At 42.5% G+C, this 19,419-nt stretch overlaps 1 protein-coding gene across 49 annotated transcripts in view; it reads left to right on the plus strand.

Moving 5' to 3' along the window:
- Positions 1 to 19,419, plus strand: part of RIMS2 (regulating synaptic membrane exocytosis 2) — an 816,797-nt gene that overhangs the window by 628,005 nt on the left and 169,373 nt on the right. For 34 of the 49 annotated variants that reach the window (XM_068237786.1, XM_068237768.1, XM_068237771.1 and 31 more), the window contains 3 exons: positions 5,360 to 5,539; positions 9,634 to 9,743; positions 19,232 to 19,279. In XM_068237786.1, the coding sequence (XP_068093887.1) occupies positions 5,360 to 5,539; positions 9,634 to 9,743; positions 19,232 to 19,279 (338 nt within the window). The remainder of the gene's footprint in view (positions 1 to 5,359; positions 5,540 to 9,633; positions 9,744 to 19,231; positions 19,280 to 19,419) is intronic. The other 15 variants (XM_068237812.1, XM_068237820.1, XM_068237791.1 and 12 more) reach the window with 3 other exon arrangements.

Below are 19,419 nucleotides of genomic sequence, written 5' to 3' on the forward strand. Positions count from 1 at the left end.
CAAGGCCTGAATTAGTTAGAGCCCAACTCCAGGCGGGGATCTAAATATACCAGCTGATAACTAAGTAAGCAGAGGGAACATTTGTTGCCTTTTTTTAGAATGAGGCTTTCACAACATCAGAATCCTTTCCTGGACATGTGAGGAATGGTCTTGTTAGCCATGGAGCAGATATGCAGACATCAAACGCTGATTCAGGTAATACTGTACCATTCATGACCAACTGTACATGGTTCATTGCAAGCTTTTGGAATCCTGTAATAGTGCCCCTGGAAGGTACTTACCTCAGGAGAAGGAAGGCTCTGGATCCTAATAAGGCTTCCCCGTCTTCTGCAGTAGCCCCGATCCAGTGCTGGGACAGCTGCAGACAGCAATGTGCACCTTTTGGATCCAGCGCAGTACCAGCTTCCCCCTCGGGCTCTGGTGGAAATAGGTGAATATGGCCCGTGCTTGTCAGCAGATTTTCAGGGGGAACCAGTGCTGAATTGGGGCTACTGCAGAGGACGGGGAAAGCCTCATCAAGATCCAGAGGCTTCCTCTTCCTGAGGTAAGTACCTTCCAAGGGGAACTATTACAGGATCTCTGTAATGTTTCAAAAGCTTGCAATGAACCATGTACAGTTGGTCATGAACGGTACATTATTACCTGAATCAGCGTTTGATGCATATCTACTCCATGGCTAACAAGACCATTCCTCACATGTTCAGGAAAGGATTCTGATGTTGTGAAAGCCTCATTCTACAAAAAAAGGCAACATCTGTTTCCTCTGCTTACTTAGTTACCAGCTGGTATATTTAGATCCCCCGCCTGGAGTTGGGCTCTAACTAATTCAGGCCTTGGGCAACAATACAAGTCTGCATAGTGACACCATGCTGAAAATGTGTTTGTGGTTTTCATCTGCAATGGATAACATTAGCAGCAACTACAGCTGAAGACCTGTAACAGTTAAAATAAACACCCTTCTCTCTCTCTCTGCCATAGCCCTCAGGCCACTCATTATGCAGTGTTACAGTCAGTTTGAATTGTATTAACACTTTCCTGGTATGTGCTGAGCTCTGTGTCACCGACAGATCTTGACAGGTGTCAATATGCGGTCCCAGAGAGGAAGCACGGTAATAACTGATGTATGCAAATATTCAACTTGTTTTCAGTATATTTGATGAATGTTATTTAAAGAGAAAGTATCACTTTTTTTGTAGCTGCAGTGTTCACTGTTGAATTATCTTTGCAAGCGATACATTTGATAAGATTGCTCTCACTGTTTTATAAAACATCACATTAACAGTAAAATTACGGTTATTTTCCATCTAGTGTTTAAAAAGATCTTTCAGCTTTTTCTGAAAATCTATTATTATTATTATTTCATATTTATATAGCGCCGACCTCTTCCGCAGCGCTGTACAGTGTATATTGTCTTGTCACTAACTGTCCCTCAGAGGGGCTCACACTCTAATCCCTACCATAGTCATATTTCCATGTATGTATCGTGTAGTGTAGGTATCGCAATCTAGGGCCAATTTGGGGGATGCCAATTAACCTATCCGTATGTTTTTGGGATGTGGGAGGAAACCGGAGTGCCCGGAGGAAACCCATACAGGCACGGGGAGAACATGCAAATTCCTTGCAGATAGTGCCCTGGCTGGGATTCAAACCCGGGGACCCAACACTGCAGGGCGAGCATGCTAACCACTACGCCACCGTGCTGGCCATATTACCTATTACAACAATACAGCTCTAATACTGCATACATAACTATTAAATTAATCTCAACCCTAATCCAACCTCAACCACTATCGATGGTTTCTAAGATTGCTCTCTCCCTCTCTTCCTCCTTCTCTCTCTCTCTCTCTCTCTCTCTCTCTCTCTCATTTGTAGGATGTCAAAAACCAGCTTACATGCATTGGCCAGGAATCGAACCCAGGTCCACTGCTTGGAGGGCAGCTATGCTCACCACTATACCACCGACAGCACAACATACTGAAGCCAGCCTAGCATGTACCCTTGTGATGTACCAAAGAGAAAAACATTTGGTAGATAAAAGCAGTGGGACACATGGTGAAACTGCTTACAAGATTTAATTCAAGACTTCAGAATCACAAAGATCATGTGCCCCCCTGGATGATGATGCTGGTGTAACACACACAGCAAAAGACAGCAATTTGAAGTCTGGAAGATTCCAGGGCAAGAGTGGGAAGGATGAAAAGCTAGGTGGCCATGCAACCCATGCTAGGGATGGCCTTGCATTTTGTGTTCAACAGTTGTCCGAAGAAAACCCCAGATAGCCATTTAGCAGCCATGACCTATACACAGTCCTTGTGGCGTAATTGGTTAGTGCATTTGGCTGTTAACCGAAAGGTTGGTGGTTCAGGGACATCCTTGCCTTTTGTGGTTTGTGAAGGGAACTAATGTACCCTTCTTAAACTTGAAGATTGTATACAAATGTAAGCAGGCTGCAGAGTGGCGCGGCAGAAGTGTGCTGGGCCCATAACCCAGAGGTTGATGGATTGAAACTATCCTCTGCTAGGCATGATTTCATTTTTGCACCTCGCTTTATCGCATGGGCAAAACGGTTTCCATAGCCCTGTAAGAGAAAGTGTAATAAGGGCCCTGCGGTAACATAGATATTACGATAGCTAAGACTACTCCCGGGCCTTTCTTGTAGTTGAAGAGATGAGTGAACTGTGACACCACACTTAAAAAAAAAACCAAAACAAAAAACAGCAAACAGAGAAGCTTCCCCATATTGGAGTATTGGATTTGGTAAAGTCTTAAGCCAATGTGTTGTAAGACACAAGTAAACTTTAGGTTAACAGGAATAATTGCATGGCCACCTAGCTTTTCATTCTTCCCAGGCCAGCTAGGCTGGCTTCAGCCTGTAGTGTTGGTAGTATAGTGGTGAGCATAGCTGCCCTCCACGCAGTTGACCTGGGTTCAATTCCTGGGTTCGATTTCTGGGTTCAATTCCTGGGTTTGATTCCTGGCTAATGTATGTGAGTGTGCTGTAGTGTTGGTAGTATAGTAGTGAGCATAGCTGCCCTCCACGCAGTTGACCTGGGTTCGATTCCTGGATAATGTATGTGAGCATGCTTTTGACATCTTACAAATCTTGGGAAGACAAGATACTCTTCCGGAGGGAGGAAAGAGGAAGGGAGAGAGAGAGGGAGGGAGGAGGGAGGTAAGAGGCTAGAAGGTGTTTTTAAAGGTTAGAAATTGTTTTAAAGCATTTTGAAAGGCACTTCCGATTTCTGTATCCGGATATCCGAATAGGTCGGATATCCGCGGATAATACGTTCGGATATCCACGTTCATGCGGATATCTAAAAGTTCGGATTCGGATATCTGAATCAGATCCGAGTATCTGAAATCCGGATCAATTCGGATTTTAAAAAGTACTATCCGAGCAACACTGGTCATAAATACTTCTCAAGTCCTCACTGTATCTGAATAAACAGCTGAGAGCAATACCCCAGCCCTCAAACCCTGACCTCTACTGATGACTGAGAGGATTCCCAGTTGGGGCGGTGCGGGGATGTAGCCCCAGGATCTGACTTCAGAGACTTCTCCACTGCTCCATTCTCAAGCTATGAAGTAAAAAAAGGAGGAAAAATGGCCGCGACCACGGATGTACTTTTGGGTCACAGCACGTCATCACATCTCATCTCTCTGCTTCAGAGCTGAAGTGCTATCAGCCTTGGGGGGGGCGGGGGGGGGGGAGGAATGTGACTGAAATGAGTGTTCTGGGGGAAAGCACTTCCAGCTAAGAATACCCCCTCCTTATCAAAGTACCGACAAGCAGCTTGTTGGTAATTTCAGAAAGCTATAGTAGACAGGGTTTGGAGGTAGGCAAGGTAGTTGGGGAACATGCCTCTGTGTCCCATTTTATTGATAACTCTGTCTCGGGTGCACTCTAAGGAACATCTTCCCATCAGAAAACCTCTTCCACAAAGTTTCCAACCTACATTTAACACTATCCATAATGAAACTATTTTTTTTTCCAGAAGCTGATCTTTAAGTAGATTGAGCAGCTTGCATGAACTCTCAGTAGTCTATAAGCTATCTCAGTCATACTTTACCAGCCCTCCTACCAGCCTGAACTCGCCCAGCCAGTTTTATATAGACATCCGTACGAAGCATCTCAGCGGTTGTTGTGACTGGTGTGCTAATTCTGGGCCAAATCCATTTTATTGACGGTATTTGTTCCATCTATAAATACATTCTTTCCTCCAATGAAACTGATTTTTTTACTTGGAATATTTGCTCTTAAAAGTGATACATTCTCTTAATAATGATTTACATTATACCTGCAGATATGAAGAAGCAACCAGACTGTTTACATTTATGTTATGGTTTATCTCTTGTACACTTTACTTAATTGGTGAAAAGGTAATGATAGGCACTCAAAGTCAGTCTTACATCCAGTGCAACAAAAGAAAAGTCATTTGTCAATTCTCCAAATGATAATCGCTTAGCGGGTGCTTACAGCAAACTCATCACTCTAAACTGCCATTTTCAACTAGCACTGTCATTGGGCTGACTGCACTCTAAATAAGATTTTGAGATTTCACATTTTTGGAATTCACCCTTGAGCAGCCAATTTAGAGGCTTGAAAGTGCTCTAGACCCATTTATTTTAGCATTTTTTTTTATTTCTTATGTGTTACATTTCCCTGCTTCTAATGTAGTACTGCTGTAATGTGTATTTATGACCACTTGTCAAAAGGGGGCAGTGTGGGACAATAGCAGAGGACTTCTGATTTCAGTGTCTATATGTTCTGCTCAGTAGAGAGAGATCAAAGCATTACAAGAATTTACAGCACAATGAGTTCTGCCGACTGAAGTCAAAAGCAGTGCACTTATCTCAAACGAGAGAGCTGTATTGAAATTACTAATGGGTTAAAGAAGTAGTTTCAGCTAAACAACTATTTTTTAGTACTAATAGTTCTAGGCAGACCAGCCTGTCTGTATGATTGTTTCCAGAACAAACCTTCTGTTCGACAGTTCAGGCTTCCTTCAGCCGACAACATGTTGAATTACCCTAGTTCACCAAGGAAATCCTCAGAAGTTTGGTCAAGCATTTTGAACCTGGAGCTTACTTGGCACTAAGGCCACCCATCCCAGGATTAACACAGCAAAATTTAGTGTCATTCATGATGATAATGAATCAAAAACACTTTTTTTTGTAATTATTCTATATTTATACACTAACAACTTTGCACTGGACTAAGATGCCGCTTTTGTGCCTTTTGTTACCTTTTCAAGAGCAGTTTACATTGTTGGGTCAAGTGGATTTAAAGCTTTATATAAAATTTTCTACCTTCAAGCAAAGAAAGGTCAACTGAGCGGCTTTCTGACTAACATTACAGGAATTGCGAAGTGGCAGATAGACACCCATATCAAAGATCCAGATCCACAGAGCAACGACCCGTACTGGAGCGGACCAACTGCCGCTCCCGATCCACTGAGCGCCCCGACACAAACCTCATGAGGTCGATGCCTTCATTAATGACGGGAAGATCTGCCCCTCCTTCACCTGCCTTATCGAGGTGAAAAAAAAAACGACAATGGCTCCGCCTAATTCCTCTTATACCTCCTCCCCTCTCCCACAAAACCACCATTTTATTTTCCCAGTAGCTCTCCAGTCTCTTATTGTCATTCTTGGCTGATCACGTTTTTTAACAGTTAACACTAACGTTTTGACTGCTGACACACTACTTATATTCTCTGCTGGATATAATGGTGTGGGTGCCATTGTACGTTGTTTACTAACCGTATTTAACTGCATTTGTTTTGTGGGTTTTTTCATTGTTCAGGAAGCCTGGTTCAAACTCATAGTGCACACATCATAACAACCATGTCTTCTCTTGCAGAGTGAGAACTTTGTTTGTCCTCATTCGACATCGCTTAACCAATGAACTCCATGTCATCCTTTTGATTTTTTTTAATTTTGTTTAAAATAGAGGATTTCTTTTAATTAATAGATGTTAATAAGTTCGTAAAGTCGTATCTTGTGTAAAATAAGCATTTGGTACTGCTTGGAGAACAAGACGCGGTGCAAACAAATCAATAATACTTTTGGGTACAAACTAGGCACCGCCTTACTCTACCCTGACCACTCCCACTTTTATTTTTAAAATAAAGACCCTCCCCTTTGATCGTTCCACTTTTGCGTTTAAGATAACTCCCCTCCCCTTAGATTGTTCTATATTCTTTGTTTTTAAGATAAATCCCCTCCCCTTAGATCGCGCATACCTCTAAGTGTTTGCTAATATTTTTAAATATTGCAATTTTGAATTTCAAACTTGTGCAGGATGCTTTTTTCTAATTTTATTTTTGTTTTCTTTAATTTTTTCAAATCTGATGAAAGATATATTTTTCAGCACTTATTAATTTATTAACCTATTATAAATCACTAGAGATTTTATGGAGACTGAAAATATTTAAGTATATAAGTACAGAATTAAAATTTTGCTTGTTTAAATTTTAAGTGAAATGTAATTATTTACTAAAATAATATAATTCTAAATAAAATACATTATTAATATATTATGATTTTTATTTTAACAGGCTTGTTTGGATTGTTTTAGCGTTAAACTCTGAGGTTTGTCTAAAGATGATTGTATTAAAAAAAATAAAGTAAAATGCTGCTAGGATGATGTTTATAGGAACATGATGTACTTTACAGTGTCCCTTCGATTAACTAGAAAATAATCTCAGCGTTTTCTATACGCACATTGGCAAAAACAAAGTGAAAAAACAAATGCTTTCAAATATTTCTTCTCAGACAAATTATACAAAAGTTGCTAACTAATACTTATATTATAGATTTTATTCATATAAGGAGAAATGCCAAGACATCCGAGTACTCATTGTTTACAAGTGCATAGTTAGAAAGGTGAAAAGAGAATAAGCAAATGCATTAGGCATGCAAGGATTTGTTGTAAACATTCGGCTAAGCTGTCACTAACAATACAAGATAAACATTGGTTATGGTTAAAGGACAACTGTAAAGAGAAGAATATGGAGGCTGCCATATTGATTTCCTTTTAAACCTTACCAGTTGCCCTGCAGAAACAAGCATGTGGCTAATCTCATCAGATCTGGCAATAATGTCCGAAACGCCTGAACTGTTGCATGCTTGTTCAGGTTCTATGGCTAAAAGTATTAGAGGCAGAGGGTCAGCAGGACCGCCAGAAAACTGGTGTTACTTAAAAGGAAATAAATATGGTAGCCTCGATAGCCCTCTCGCTTCAGTTGTCCTTTAAGACTAGATAAGGAATCATAATGTAGTGGCTGGGTAGTGTACTGGTTAAGGGCATGGGAGACCAGGGTTTGAATCCTGGCTAGGATCAGCACCTTTTCAGTAAGGAGTTCAAGGCAAGACTCCCTAACACTGCAGGGTGGCCTCTTGAGCATGTCCCAGTGGCAGCAGCTCTTCAACGCTTTGAGTCCGACAGGAGAAAAGTGCTATACAAATGTTCAGATTATGATTGCTATTATTATATTATTATAAAGCGACGTGCATATAAAGAGAGTTGGGGAGATGGTAGGAAAAGTTTAGCTTTATTTGTTAGGGTTATAGGTAAGAGGTTAATCATAAATGGGTTGGTTAAGAGTTATGAAGGAGGTTTTGGCCAGAAAAGGATTAGAATATTGCAGGGTTTAAAAAAAAAACCTTTTATATGTTATCGCACCTTATGTTTAACCTCAACTATAAGGAAAGATAATTCATGAATAAGAGGGGAAATAAGATACACCGAAGAGCTATGCATCTGCTTGCCTGGGATTATCGCAGACTGCACCAAAGTGCGATCCACTTACTGCATTGGGTCTCATGGATATGCTGCCACGTGACAAGTGTGAACGGGTCCTTTTGATAAAATACGAGCCATTCACTGTGGAGCAGAGAACGGATAAGAAAATGTCCGTTCCTCCGCTCAAGTGGGTACAAAGCCTTACGGGTGCCATTGGTGCACAGTAAAGATCAGTGAATCTAGGCAAAAAAGAGATATATCATGAGTTAATACAGAAAAAGGAGGAATTAATCATAGCATTGATAAGAAGAGTTCTGTAAGTCATAAAATAATTATTATAAACCAACCCCACTTCTCCTTATCAGTCGTATTGCCTTTATCATTTCCAACCATTTTGGCAGTGGCGGTAACTTTACTGAATTAACAGTTGCGATATTGAAGTTCTAACGCTAGAATTTTTTTAAAGCACAGGTGTGGAACTCCAGGCCTGGAGGGCCAGATCCATGCCAGTGTTTAGGATGGACTGAGAAAGAGAGGAACGTGTTCTACCTGATGGACCGCACCTTTCCTGATTCAGACCCATCAATTCTTTTAGCTGTGTCAAAAATGTATGAGGACCTCAGCCCTCGAAGGACCGGTTTGACATCCCTGCTTTCAAGGCTTAGCAGTTTTGCATCTCAATACTATCCTAGCACTATGATGACCAATAGGTGGACAAGACCATACACTTTCTTCTTGAAACTCTGAATCTGCATATAGGACTGCCACCAGGTTAAGGGGAACCTAGAGCATTTTGTGAAAAGTAAATATCACTGATAGACACATTTCGGCCTATAAACACATATACCCTCGCCTGGTCAGCCGAATAGCAGCTCATAATTAAATACTATTCCCCCCTCCGAGTAGAAGGTACAAACAATTTGGGGTGCGGCTGTGATGCTATAGCCGTAATCGGATTATGTCTACGGCAGGCGGTACATGGCTGCGAGCACACGCCAAAATCACCTGTTTCACTATAAACTACATTCAGCCTAGCAGCATGGAATTAAAAAAATTATTTAAGAGATTGGCATTAAGCTGATTATATATGTGCTTTAAAACATTCTTGATTCTGATTAGAGGTAGACCCTGTTTTTTTCATGCAATGCAGAGGACAGTTCTCCATGAATTTTCTTGGTGTGATCTATAATGGTTATTACTCTGTGTCACCACTGTTTTCCCCATCTTAACAAAATTTATGAATTTTCTTTTCTCCATCATTGTGCCATAACAGCTTCTTTACTGTATTACTAAGTATTGATCCGTGTGATGGAACTGTCTCAGTGTATCATTTCAGTACTGACGTGAAGTTCAGTTTCTCTCTTTCTATCTGTTAACTGTGTCACATGCAATGTTTTTATAGTGTCACTGTAGCGCAGAGATGATATGTATGGCTCACTAGTTTGAGTATGAATATTTGCTTTTGGCTGAGTAGATTAATAAACAAATCATGATATTTTAGACTTTGGTAGATGATAATGATTGGGTGTCTCGTCTGTTAGCATCTTATTTCTGTCAAGGACTGCAGCTGTGAGATCTCTTCAGCCTGGTTTCAGGACCGCCCACTTCCTTCTGATTGATAGATAGACACAAATAGTCAGCTCTGAAGCCGAGATCTTCTCATTGCAGTCCTTGAGAAATCTAAGGAACCAGGATGTGACTAATCCCACCATGATCCATATATATAAGTGAGATGCCAGTTTTTGGTGGAATCGCCCTTTAAGTCCGGTTAATGATAGTCCTGATCCCCATTTTACCCTGCAGAGTTTTGTAGAAATAGTTGTCTAAATGTTATGTTTTTAATGATTTTAACGTTCTGTGCTTTATTTAAACGCTTGTTTTTATAGGGCGCATCCTCGCACTGGTTCTGTTCAAACAAGTCCATCAGGCACCCCCTTAGCAGGACGCAGAGGCCGTCAATTGCCGCAGCTTCCGCCTAAAGGGTCGCTGGACCGAAGTAAGTGCCGGATTTTCCATGAGCATCATTTACAAAACAAAAAAATCATATGAAATCACAAAACATCAAGTCATAGGATGTGCTGCCTCATTGATGCGTTTAACACTGATTTCATCAGTCTGTATAGTGCCAGCATACTAGACAGCCATTGACAGGGGACATAGAGCCATTCTCATTTTTCCTCGACTTAGGAGAAGCTGATGATCTGTTGTCCCTCACACTTGTACCCACACCAGGGTCAAATGATGCCAATTGTCTTACTGGTAAGTTTTTCGGAGGCACCAGAAACATCTTGAGGACATGCACAGAGGCAAAACTTTAGGAAGACTGTAGATGTGTGGGGCAAGAGTCCGGAGTCTGACCACTCATCCATCGTGCTTCCCATATCAATTGTTACAGAGCAAAATACAGTCATCTGTGGTAAACCACAGGGAAGCAGGTGCTAGGCTACTTTAGGGGGCCCAGGAGGAAATCCCTTAGAGAACAGTTCTCCAATCACAACACCCCCTATAGCACGAAGCACGATTGGCGAATAGTGGGGGTGTAGGTTACTACAATCTATCTGAAACCTAAAGGTTTGAAAGGCTGCTGCCCACCCAATCACGTTAGTTGAATTTCCCTATGAGGTTTCCAACTGGGTTCCCTAAACTAGACTGGAGCTGGGAAGCAAACTGATGTGACTAGTGAAAGATATGTTCCTTTATTGCTTCCGTTCAAAGCCCCAGCTCTGTTACCACTTTTATATACAGTTGATAGATCATTTTAATTATGCGTAAAACTTTTTGTAAAAAAAAGAAAAGTAGAATTTGCATGATAAAAATTCTGATATCTGCTCCAATAATTTTTAGATCTTCATTTTTTTTTTTTTTTTGCTCATCAACTGATAGCTGGGTACTCGCTGCCAGTTAGCGTGAAACATTCCCCATTTAGTCATATGAGCTTTCAGCCAGGAAAATGATTTCTCTGTCCACTAAAACATTTTGCCCCCTGCGGTCTTTTGGCCTATCATAGCTGTCAGGCTCTAGTAGGGAAGCCAGTCTTCAGACTGATTGGAGTATTGAACAGACCACTAGGGATTTCTAAAGAGATGATGATGGGAACAATGGTTGGAGGTGCCCAATATAGATCAATAAATAGAAAACTTTTTTTTTTTTACATTTGACATACCGTATAGAAGAAGGTGGGTTGGCCAACCTTCAAAATGGAGGGCTCGATGATAATTCAAACACAAACTTTATTCTGCACCGGGGACAATGCGTTTCTGTGCCCTGGGACAGCTTCATCAGGTCAATAAAAGTGCAGAATATTGTAATGTAAAGGAGCGTGGGATTCATTGAAACACTGTGAAGAGGAGATGAGCATCTGCAAATTGGTGCAAATAGTAGTTTATTTCTTATATGGAAACTGTAAATGTTATTTTTTTACTTATTATGCATAATTAATTTAAAATGATATATATTTATATATATATATATTTGTGCACACACACCTCACCGATTTTTTTTTTCAACTTGGGGTTGCTGAAGAGGAGATGAGCGACTATGAATTGACACAAGCAGTAGATTAATTTTTGTTTTTCAAAAACTGAGTCTTTATCCCTAAACACCTATCCGAATTTTGCAATGGAACACCATAGTACTGTACTTCCTCCCCCCCCAGAACCTGCTTCCCCAGGGGTGCCCAGGAAGGATAAAATACATAAGAATCCTTAAAGGGTACCCGAGATGGCGGTTATAGCTGTATTTATACTAACCTGGGGCTTCCTCTAGCCCCATGAAGTAAAGGCCTGTGCAGGTCTAATTTTTCAGACCCACACCCGACCCGCAGCCCCGCTACCCACACCCAACTCGCAACACGCTTTCTGGTGAATCTGGCACCTGCACCCGATCTGCTACCCGCACCCGATTTAAATAAAAAACCCGAATTTCGGGTAACCCGCGGATACCCGACCTAATGCCCTGTGCGGTCTTATTTTTAAGACCTGGGGCCGACCCCGACCCAAAGCCCTGCTACTCGCACCTGACCCGCAACCTGCTTTCTGGTGAATCTGGTACCTGCAGACCCGCTACCTGACTCGCAGCCCGATTAAAATCAAAATGGGAACCTGACCCGCATTTCTGTTAACTGTTTCCTGTGGGAGGGGTTTCACCACAATATCAACCATACAGAGCCCCCAGAAGGTCTGTTTGTGAAAAGGAATAGATTTCTCATGTAAAAGGGGGTATCAGCTACTGATTGGGATAAAGTTCAATTCTTTGTCTGAGTTTCTCTTTAAGTTAAAGCTGTTCAGTATCTGTAATGTTATAGGAGCGGAGAACTCTCATTTTCATCAGAGATGATTTTTCCTATTACAACTGCCGTCCCACTTGTTGCCTGTTCCTTGTGACAAGCTAGGGAGACAATTTGTCATCTCCAGGTGACATCCCAGAATGAATGCGTGCCAATGAGAGGCCTGACAGGCCGTGTTCCAGCCTGCCTCAATTAATCAATGTGTATTGTAGAATAATAAGGCCTGTGTCTCCATTTCCTCTGATACATCATCTTCACACATCCACTCTCAGGACGGATGTCTGCGCACCTGTACACTGTCTGGAATTGATAAATGGAATCACGGCAAGCTTCTCTCTCCTCCGCATCTTCACGTAGTAACTGACATGATTCCTTGGCACTGCCTGTGACCTACTTCTCCTGCCAGGACAGGGGGCATTTCTGCAGCTGCTGTGAATTTCGCTGTGGTAGCAGCCTGGATGGCGCTGCATTTACTTCCCAACTCTTCTGTCTGAATGTTCTCGCACACGAGCATTCATGAAGTTATATAAGGTTTGGAGGTTTCTTGAGGCCGTGTTTATTGTGGAATATTGGCTTCAATTCACTAAGCATTAGGACATTCGGTAATGCTGAAAACAGCTGATTTTACCGATCACCTTCCTAAACTCCAATTCGCTAAACCTATTTCCGCACTGAAAATTTGAATTACCGACTAGTAAGTTAAATGACCGACTTGTGTTGTGATTACTTCAGAGGGTGAGGGGGGGGTCCTAGGAGTACAAAAATAAAAACCGTCCTGTGCCCTTGTCCCAGCTCCGGTGGCTCCCAGTTCACTCTGGTGGAGATGTCGGCCTCACCAGGACGGCTTCTCATGCGCTCCAGGAGGCGGCTCACTCAGTCGCACTAACATCATCCGGACTGTAATGCACAGACGCAGAGCTACTGTGCCTACGCAGTACAGTCTGGGTGACATCAACGCGACTACTTGAGACGTGTGCTGGAACACAAGTAGGCCTCTGGTACCGGAGGGAACTCCGGACCACCGGCAAGGAGTGGAGCTGCAGCGAGGGCACCGGATGGCTGCCAGGGGCTAGAGGAAGCATGCATGTGACCCAGTGTGGGTCAGTTGACCTGCTGGGAGCCGTACATGCATGCAGGAAAGCCGCTGGGAGCTGCAGGAAGTGTAGAGTTCGAATCTCGGCTTTGCCTGTTCAGTAAGCCAGCATCTATGCATTAGGAGACCTTAGGCAAGTCTCCCTAACACTGCTACTGTCTATAGAGCGCGTCCTAGTGGCTGCAGCTCTGGCGCTTTGAGTCCGCCAGGAGAAAAGTGCGATATAAATGTTATTTGTCTTGTCTTGTAGAAGGCTGCGCCCTGAGATTCGGTAAGCCGCCTCCTGTGTGCAAAAGTTCTGCAAAACATGAAAGTCCCGCCCCCAGTCTCCTCCCCCCAGGCATGCCAGTTAGTTGAGACTGCCAGATGCCCAAGTTCTGGTTAACCAGGACTCTACTGTATGAAAATTGTGTGAATGGTGGCAAAGTCCCCTCTTCACCTTTACTTAACCTCCCTAGCGGTACGATTACTTTTGGATTTAGGGTCTAAAAGTGGTGTTTTTTTCTCACAAGCTTTTATACCCTAAAAGCAATAAAAAAAAAAGTCATGCCGCTAGATAGATTTGCAGCAGCCCTTCACATTATTTACCTCCCTTTACTTATATTTCATCTTTTGCAGGACTGGGTAACGTTTTATAACATAGACACATCACTGTATGTCCTGGGGGATGCAAGTTGCAAACGCCTGTTGTGCACAATCTCTGCACATACCTCCCAGCGGCTACGCCAAGTCAAATGCACTTAGTACTGAGTAGGGATGATCAGATATGCAAATTATTCCGAGTTGATGCAAATTTTTATGTAAATGTATGCAGCTTGAAAATGAACCAATCAATTTAAACCTGGGTTTAAATTGATTGGTTTATTTTCAAATTGCATACATTTGCATAAAAAATGCATAATTTCAGAAGCATTAGCATCTCATTGATCATCCCTAGTACTGAGGTGTGGCTTTCTGTCTCGAGCCTGACTCGGGGTTACCGCTAAGGAGTTTAACCCTCTGGGCGATACAATTACATCGCCCAGGAGGGAGCGCAGCACTTTTTTTAAAAAAAAATTATTTTTTAAATCATGGGCTCGCTACATGATAGCCGCTGCGCAGCGGCATCCCCCCACCCACTCCGATCGCCTTTGGCGATCAGAGTAAGCAGGAAATCCCGTTCAGAACAGCGGGGCGGGATGACGTCATGGACGTCGTGACGTCAGAGGGAGTCCCGATCCACCCCTCAGCGCTGCCTGGCACTGATTGGCCAGGCTGCGCAAGGGGTCTGGGGGAGGGGTAGCGGCGGATCGGTGGCGAGCGGCGGCGATCGGAAGTTACACGCAGCTAGCAAAGTGCTAGCTGCGTGTAACAAAAAAAAATTATGCAAATCGGCCTACTAGGGCGTGAGAAATCCTCCTGCGCGACATACCCCGAGCTCAGGGTAACTTTCAGACAATTTCTATTGACACTAGGGTATTGGATTCCATCCTTGCCCAATAGAAAGCAGCAATCTTCTGTTTTTGTAACCGAAGATGCACTTTAACAGAGTCTCTGTGGAATATTACTCAGCTTGACAGAACACATGACTTCTTTGCTATTTTCACTCTGCTAATCCTTCTCAGCCTCCTGAACACCTGTGCTTGCTAAACACAGAAGGTGGCGCGGTCAAAGGTTTCGTTATAAATGTTTAACGGAAGCATTTCTCTTTATGAACATGGGCTGCACAGCTTACATAACACCTGAAACTTGTGTCATCTAAGTACGCAATAGATATTTTCCTGAGCAATTTGTTTTAAGTCGCACTAGTAAAAATAGCAGTGAAAGTACGCCACAAGGAAACGAGTCAGCAAATGTAATCCGTTCTAACATTTGCACATCAGCTGAGTATCATTTGTCCACTTGTTATGCTGCCAATAAAGTTTCATAGTTAGTTTGAAAAAAGACATCCCTCCATGACGTCCAACCAGAATATTAAATAAATATGTAAACATTAGGTACGTTTCTCTCCACCCTCACATATCCCATTTGATACAAAGGAAGTCAAAAAAGAAATCCTTACAAGGCTTGGGCTAGTTAATCTTTAATGGAAAAAATGTCCTTCCTGAGGGCTGGTTTACACTGCTTTTGTAAACACTTTTGATTGAAAAGCTCTTGCTCGTGTAATGCTTTGTGTAAGTTCGCACTGAAGCGATGTGATTTTATAAAAAAAAAAAAAACACATAGCATTGCATTAGCAAGAGCTTTTCAGATCACAAGCGCTAAAAAAAAAGCCCTTGCAGTGAACCAGGCCTGACTCCAGATGGCAGTCAGAAAAAAACACTGGATCAACCCCCCCCCCCCCCCCTAGGAATTACATAGTAATTATAGCCACAAATGTCCTTCAATGCAAGGATAGCATCCAAGCCTTTTTTTAATTACATATATAGAATTTGCCATAACTACTTTCTGTGGTAAAATATTTCACATTTTAACCACTCTTACTGTAAAGAACCCCTTTCTGAATGGCAAAAACAGTTTTCCTCTATACACAGATCATGTCCCCTTGTCCTTTGTACCAAAGGGCAAAAAGCTAATCTCCCAAGCTTTTGTATTGCCCTCTGATGTATGCATACATGTTAATAAGGTCACCCCTTAGTTGTCTTTTTTTCCAAGCTAAATAAGCTCAGTTTTTCCCCAAGCTAAATAAGCTCAGTTTTTCCAACCTTCTATCCCCCTGATGAATTTAGTTGCCTGTCTTTGTAGCTTTTATAGTATGTCAATGTCTTTCAGTGTGGCGTCCATAACAGTATCCCATACTCCAGATGTGGCCTCACAAGGGAGTTGAGTTTTGCGGGCTGTTACTAGGGATGGTCAGTGAGGTGCTTATTTAATTATTCCATTTACAAGCTGCCTACATTTCCATAAAGTTGGCATCAAACCAGCATTATTAGCCTCTCATTGACCATCCCCAGCAGTCACTAAATCTGAGGCTGCTTTTCCATGAGCAGTTGATAGGTAGTGAATAGCCTCTTAAACTCTCACAATTGCTCACTGCTGCCTGGTAACTGCTCGTTGCTGCTTGATGACTGCTTGATGAGCACACAGTTCAACTGTTCATGGAGTCCTAAGTGTGGACCACCATTTTTTATATAAGTAATTCCTGTTTATCGCTATACTGCTGGGAATGGCTACGGTGAGCTCCAGCCACAGCTTACAGTGCTGGCACTATGGCATCATAAAACATGCATTTAATATAACCCTATGATCAGAAGGGGGGATCCATTCCACACACAGACTTGAGTAAGGAACAGATGGGAAACTTCCACGTATGCTAGCTACTGTGAGGCATAATATAGAGACTATCCTGTGGCTTTGCAAGGGGTGATCGAACTATGATGCGTCTGCACATTCTATCCCATGGAACGGAAGCAGATACTTAAGCAGAAGACACTCTTGGAGTTGTCCAATAGTGATTAGCTGAAGAAAGTAATCGCAGTCCGTTGCTGGTTGTACAGGATGGGTGATGCCTACAGTTTGGCACTAGTTAGCTACTTTTTCCTGGTCAGTTTGGAGGAACATTCATCAAATGTTTTTCTGAGGCTTAAAGGGAACCAGAGAGGAACGGCATGAAAAAATAGAACAAGATTTTATACATACCTGGGGCTTCTTCCAGCCCCATAAGCCTGGATCGCTCCCACGCCGCCATCCTCCGCTTCCTGGATCGGCGGTACCGGGTCCCGTCACTTCCGGCAGACGCGGACAATTGTCCGCATCACAGGGGCTCCCTCCATACTCGTACGCATGAGGCTGCGCAGTAGGCAGCCTCATGCGTATGTGTATGGAGGGAGCCCCGTGTGATGCGGACATTTGGCCGCATCTGGCGGCAATGACGGGACCCGGTACCGGCGGACAGAGGCAGCAGAGGACGGCAACGTGGGAGCGATCCGTGCGTATGGGGCTGGAGGAAGCCCCAGGTATGTATAGAAGCTCCCCCCCAACCTCTCTGGTTCCCTTTAAGGTGTAATTTCAGGAGTCTAACAAATTAGCCCATTGTTCTCCTCCATATCTCTTTTCTTTTCTTCATAAAAAAACATTTTTTGAAACGCCTCTATTCCAAGGCGGAGTCTTCAATTTTCAACCCTGACTGCTCAACAAAGTTTTACAGTATCTGGGAAGCTGGGGATTTAGGCTACACCCCCTCCCAGAAGACACTTGGGTAGGTAGCCTGGCAGTTTCAGTTGCGTCCCTTGCCATCTTGCATCTGTCTCCAGCAGAAGAGGAGAAAACTGGTACAGCCCGACTGCAGCCAAGTGGCTGTGCGACCTGTCTTGAAATACAGATAATACTTTAACAGAGGTGTTGGGTAGGTTTTTCTTATGTTTTGTTTTTGAAGTCCCAGGGATCATCTTTGAAGAGGAATTTAACCAAATAATAGTAGTAGGGAAGAAAATAAATCGACACTTCAAAGTGAGACGTCAGAAGATAGATCAAGACACAATTGATACTCGCTGTGTAATTTGTTCATGTTGCTTAATCCTATGTAAGCCTGCAGGTCAGCTTCTTTACTGCTGGCAGACATGGGGAAAAGGACAGCACATATATATATATGATCCAATGCAATGAGGTCCACATGTCAGGGCCATAGTCCTAACCTCACACTGTGGGAGGGAAGAGTTTCAGCACAATATCAGCCATGCAGAGGTCCCTGATGCAATATTAGAGAAAAGGTAAAGATTTCTCATGGGAAAGGAGGTATATGCTACTGATTGGGATGAAGTTCCATTCTAGATTAAAGGATCCCCGAAGTGACATGTGACATGATGAGATGGACATGTATATGTACAGTGCCTAGCACACAAATAAGTATGCGGTGTTCCTTTTTTTTTCCTTTCTCTGTCTGAAATGGTTAAAGGGAACCTGAACTGAGTAGAATTATTTAAAATAAACACGACGCAGCTGCAAATGAATATTGCATACTAACCTCACCGTCTGTTCCTGTCAGAAGCTCACCATTTTCTTCTTACAGTGATCCCTTCCAGTTCTGACAATGTTTTGTTAGAACTGAAATATAACAGTTGCTGTCAGTTATATATCAGCAGCTGTCAGTTACAACTGAATTTGTAAGGTAATGTCTATGTTTCCCTATGGCTCAAGTGGGCGATATTACAGTTTAACAGTGTGCTGACCAGGAAGCTATTATGGGGCAGTGGCCATTTTCAAAATGAAGGACAGAGAATTCCATTGATCACAGTGGACAAACTGGATGCAGGAGAGGAGAAAGAGATTGAGGAGCAGACTACACAGGAGGCAAGTATGACGTGTTTGTTTATTTTGACTTTTAATTTTCAGTTCAGGTTCTCTTTAAATATCAGGCATGTAAGTGGCTGATTCAGTCCTGACTCAGACAGGAAGTGACTACAGTGTAACCCTCACTGATAAGAAATTCCAAGTATAAAAAAACTTTCCTAGCAGAAAATGGCTTCTGAGAGCAAGAAAGAGATAAAAAGGGGACTTTCTTATCAGTGAGAGTCACACTGTAGTCACTTCCTGTCTGAGTCGGGACTGAGTCAGCCACTTACATACCTGCTATTGAACTCTTTCAGGCAGAGAAAAAAAAGGAACACAGCATAGTTATTTGTGCACTAGGCACTGTACATACACATGTCTAGCTCATCATGTCACATGTCGCTTCAGGTATCCTTTAAAGTTCCTCTTTTGTGTAATGACTATAAGCATATATGCAAGCTGCTTTCATTGATCTGCAGTCAAATCAAATGAACAAGACTACACTGTGTGTATTCTGTCTGGACCTCACTGTAGTAGAATGAATCAGTAGTGGTAACAATATATTAATACTGCTGCATCTCACATTCTGGCCGGATTTGATAACCCAGTAACACATTTGGGCTGATGTGATGCGTATGCCTGGGTTGCTCTATATTTCATGGTCTTGGATTTCAGCGCGTTACATCCACTCAACACATACAGATCCACTCAATGGAAGTACAACAGATATGTAATACCCTCATTAGTGTTTCCTTTATTTTGTGTTGTGATTATCTTGAGGTTTTATTTTCATATTGCATATTTATGTAAAACCCATAAGCATTTTTTTTTCATTTTCCTTTTCTATGTGAACATGAAGACGAGGAATGCCAACATTCTGAAGAACAGGGCTCAGAGGTGGAGCCAGGTTGGTCTTAGCTTAGACTTATAGACAACCGTAGCAGTAGTGTGTGTAGTGTTAGTGTGTGGGTGAAGTTACATCTGGTCTATGCGCTTTCTTGGAGCTAATGATGGTCCTGTGTGCCTCTTGCCTCACTACCTCCTGGG

Source organism: Hyperolius riggenbachi, chromosome 5 (assembly GCF_040937935.1).
Source record: "Hyperolius riggenbachi isolate aHypRig1 chromosome 5, aHypRig1.pri, whole genome shotgun sequence".
NCBI classification, from domain to species: Eukaryota; Metazoa; Chordata; class Amphibia; order Anura; family Hyperoliidae; genus Hyperolius; species Hyperolius riggenbachi.